We start from the raw sequence: 4,451 nt of genomic DNA on the forward strand, positions 1-4,451 counted from the left end.
GGAAACAAACTTAAACATGAAATGTAAAACGATGGGAGCATTACCAGTAACGTAAGCAACAAGACGTAGCAGTATGCTAAGTACATAGCCAGAGGACAAGAATCCAAAAACAAATGAAATTTAGGAATATTGAGAAGAAATACAAATTTGTGGCTGAAAATATGATCATCATTTTAGAAAATAAGGAGGAAATTTCGACGGGTTATTCAAATGAATAAGTGACTTCTGAGAGATGGTGTATAGATCACTACTGCAAAATCAAGAGCCTCGATGCACGAAGCAGTAATATTTGAACATGGATATAATATATTTATTACTACGAATGAAGTCTAAAATGAAATGAATTTCACTACACAGTACAGTGCAATGCTGGACAAAGTGAAAAGACCTCGGTCCATAAAATTCTGCACATGTGCGTGTTCTCTGTAGAAGTTAAACCTTTGAGAACAGAAAGTTCCCCGATGTCTACATTCGGCTAGTGAAGGGACCCCACGGTCACCGTGCACTTCCTCGGATGGTTCAGAACCTGTTCTGTGTGCCCCTCCCTGGTGCCGCAGCCTCTCCACCTCACGTCGTGCCTGGGAAGCAAACTTACTATGTGCAAGGGTTTAAGTTGAGAAACTGTCCAGAGCTCATAGGGAGGTGGCATTTCCACAAGGATCCTTCAGTCAGTGTAGCCAGAAGCCAAACTAGGGATCTACCTCTGAGGACAGGACTTACGGAACCACCTGCTCCGCAACACAGGGGGCACCACAGAACCGTGCGCTCCGTACGTTGTGAGCCGCCGCGGCCATCAGCCCTGGGAGGCCCCAAGCATGGGTGACCGGAAGAGGCGCCCACTGACTTCCACCTCTGGAGTTCGTGGGACGGGAGACCTTGTTGTGAGACACTTGGCATCTGGTCAGCAGAGGGAAACGTCCAGGCTCTGCCAAAAGGTAAGGCGAAGACGTCTAGTAAGGTTTAAGGACGCACCCTACCTCCATAGAGAGTTGGTCCTCCAGTCCCACCCGTCCCGTCAGCCTCAGAAGGTCCCTGTCAGGGATGGGCCGAGATAGCGCCCTCAGAATTACCCTTGTGGGGAATCAATGAAGGGATAGCATTGGACTTGGGTATTGGCATCAAGCCAGCAGAGGGAAGGTCCCAGGACCTGCCAAGAGCCAATGAAGGGCCCTGTATGAGTTCAGTGGAATTCTCCCTCCCCCATAACAGACAGGTCCCTGCAGAGCCTTGCACCTGGTGGAAATGACACACCCATCTTCCAACTTTTAGCGGCTTATGGAGATGAAGGTGTCTCACCAGGGTTTTTGCCTCGGGCCAGCAGAGAAAGGAGTCTCAGGCTCTGCCACGCCTCCATGAAATGTACCTATTTGAATTGTGCAAAAAACGGCCTCCCTAGAACAGTGCAGGCCTAACAGAGCCCCGCCCCTGCTGTCAGCCCAGGAGGCCCCTGGCATGGCTGTAAGGCTGCAGGAGAACCTTCTTTTCACCTTCTGGCAGGGGTGGGGGGAGGATGCATAAGAGCCTAGGTCTAAGGCTAGATGACTCAGTTCAGCAGAGGGAATCTTCTTCCGTGAACCTTAGAGATAAGTTCACAACCTCGAGCAAGGACTGAGGGGACTTTCTACCCCAGGCCAAAAGGATCCCCACAGAGCACCAACACTACTATGAGCCCTGGTAGCTCTTCTGCAGAATGGTGAGGCTAAGGTATCTTCACTTTGTCCTTAGTGACCACAGTGGGAGGAGAGCCCAGGTCAGACAGGGCGGTGGCAGGTCATTAAGAGGAGGTGACTTCAGGCCCTTTGGCAAGTCCAAGTGTGGACTGAGGGAGGCAGGGTCTACTTCTGTGGTTAGCCTTAGGAAACCCAGGGCAATTGTGTCCTTCTAAGTGCACACCCCACCCCTGTCTGACCTGCCCCCCATGGCATACTCTGGAATATCAGGTGGATGAGGACCTTGGTCTGATTGGTGTAGGCCTCAGGGCTGTAGAGAACCTGAGGGTGTGAAGAGTGCTCATTCCAGTGTAGCGGAGGAAGAAAAGTCTGTCTCTTCCTCGTCTCCACATTTCAAAGAAGATTCCCAGAGTTCATCTGCTGCTGGATCACCCAGTGATCAGCAAGAACCAGGGAAAGCCCCATCCAGCACTGCTGCTGCAGCAGCTGCTTCCTCCACAATGTCTCATGAAGGCGCCACCAGCCAAGTTGAGGAAAAGCCAAATGCCTCACAGGCCCAGGCTTCCACTGAGCACAAGCAACGGGATCCTGTAGAAAATAAGGCTATAATGCTGATTCGTTATCTGCTGTACAAGTATCAAATGAAAGAGCCCATTACAAAGGCAGATATGCTGAGAAATGTGATCCAAACGGATAAGAACCACTTCCCTAAGATCCTGAGCAGAGCCTCTAGGCACCTGGAGCTGGTCTTTGGCCTTGATCTGAAAGAAGTCGATCCCAACAGGAGCCTCTACGTCCTTGTCAACAAATTGGAAAGAAGCTGTGATGGAAGAGTGAATGACAACACAGGCATGGCCAATACTGGCCTCCTGATGACTGTGCTGGCTGTGATCTTCTCAAATGGCAATTGTGCCACTGAAGAGCAAATCTGGGAAGTGCTAAATGCAATGAGAATATATGATGGGGAGGAGCATGTCATCTATGGGGAACCCAGGAAGCTTTTCACCGAAGATATGGTAAAAGAAAAGTACCTAGAATATCGTCAGGCACCCAACAGTGATCCTCCAAGCTATGAATTCCTGTGGGGTCCAAGAGTCTATGATGAAACCAGCAAGATGAAAGTTCTTGAGTTTTTCGCCAAGATCCATCAGACCGTCCCTAGTGACTTCCCAACCTTGTATGCAGAGGCTCTGAGAGATGAAGAGGAGCGATCCCGAGCCAGAGTTGCAGCTAGGGCTTGTACTGCTGCCATGGCCAGTGCTCGTTCTAGGGCCCTTTCCAGCAGCTTTTCCTGCCCCAAATGAAGGCTGAGGAAAATTCTTGACTGTGTTGTTAAAGAGGACAGCTAATGTTCTCATTGGTGGAGGTTCGGGTGAGGGTGGCAAACTGGCAACAACACAGTGTGTAACGTGTGTGTTCTTGTTCTTTGTGGTATCTTGGATTTTGGTTTAAATGTTCCTCTTAATAGAAAGTTTGAGTAGGTTTTGAATCCACATTTATGAGTGATAATAAGTTATACATTTATTGATGGCTATGAGTTTTAAGAATAAGAGTTTTACTATTTTATAGAAACAGGTGTGAAATTTACCATCTTATGTAGTGATCTCAAACAAGATAACATAGTGGATTAGGCATTTCCTTGGAAATGTGAAAAGATACAACAGCAAATTAGTTGGGATCAATAAATAGTGTGAAAAAAAGTAAAGGATTATAAATTCTTGTATTTCCTTATCATTTGTAGTCTGTTCTGTAAATGGAGGAGATATATTCATGTATATGGTTACCATATTCAAAATATAGGAAAATTGCATTTATGTCATAATAAATTAGACCTCTTGCACGCTGTCTCATTATTTATTTCTCAAGCATTATTTGGGCATCTTCCCTTTGAAAGGTTCTGTGCTAATTTATGGAGCCTAAGGATAAACAAGGCCCACCTATGGCCACTAAATTTTAAAGTCTAAGAGCAGCTGTCATTTAATGAAGATGGTGAGATATGCCCTAAAACATAAAGGAGAAGTCAAATTAAGGTAGGAGGATGCAATTGACAGCAGTCAAATGGCCCTGAGGCAGGGAATTTGGAACCTCAGGAAAGGGCAAGTCCTTAAAATGAGTTCATTTTAAGTTAGTTTCGGTGATGGGTCAGATGAGGCTGTGGGAGTGGTGATCAGGGGCCCAGTCCTCAAAAAGGTGTGTCCTGGACTAATACCTAGTATGGAGAACTGCTTTTAGTAGTTACTTTGGTGTCATGGATNAAAAGTGAGGATTCTGAGTGAGGACCAAGAAATCTAATTACAGAGCCTAGAAAGGACCTCACAGAGCTGTGCCATTGCTGCCATCCCAGGGTATCCTTGGGCAGATGTGGCCAGATGAGATTCTCCCTCTATTCCTAGTCCAGGGCATTAGGGAGCTGAGGGCTTTGGTATGAGAGAGTCAGCGTCAAAGCACTTAAGTAGAGAAATCACAGGTCACGCCAGAAATCAAGGTGAGGACCCTGACTGTGAATTGAGAGAAACATTTCCTACCCCACAGCAGAGGAAGCTCCACCGGGTACGGACCTGCCAGACACTGTCCGCCCCAGTAAGACGCAGGCACCACGGGAGGGCTGCAGCCTAACATACACTCTAGTTACTTCCACAGGGTCCTCATGGGAAAGGCTCATCAGTGAAATGGAGGTTTGTGGGTTCCTTGAGTAATGCCCTCCAAGAAACCTGCAGAGGCAGCCCTTGATAAAGCCAAGGTGGTGTTGCCCTGCTGAGGAGGATCACACCATCTCATCCT

The 4,451-nt window shown here is 47.6% G+C and overlaps 1 protein-coding gene across 1 annotated transcript; it reads left to right on the forward strand.

Moving 5' to 3' along the window:
• The first annotated feature begins 815 nt into the window (after nt 1–815).
• LOC103606664 (melanoma-associated antigen B10-like) lies at nt 816–2,974 on the forward strand. The gene is made up of 2 exons (XM_008591227.1): nt 816–988; nt 1,972–2,974. Exons 1-2 carry the CDS (start codon nt 816–818, stop codon nt 2,972–2,974), a joined length of 1,176 nt encoding a protein of 391 aa, XP_008589449.1.
• The last annotated feature ends 1,477 nt before the right edge of the window (nt 2,975–4,451 follow it).

Source organism: Galeopterus variegatus, unplaced genomic scaffold, assembly GCF_000696425.1.
Source record: "Galeopterus variegatus unplaced genomic scaffold, G_variegatus-3.0.2 Scaffold6767, whole genome shotgun sequence".
Taxonomy (NCBI): Eukaryota; Metazoa; Chordata; class Mammalia; order Dermoptera; family Cynocephalidae; genus Galeopterus; species Galeopterus variegatus.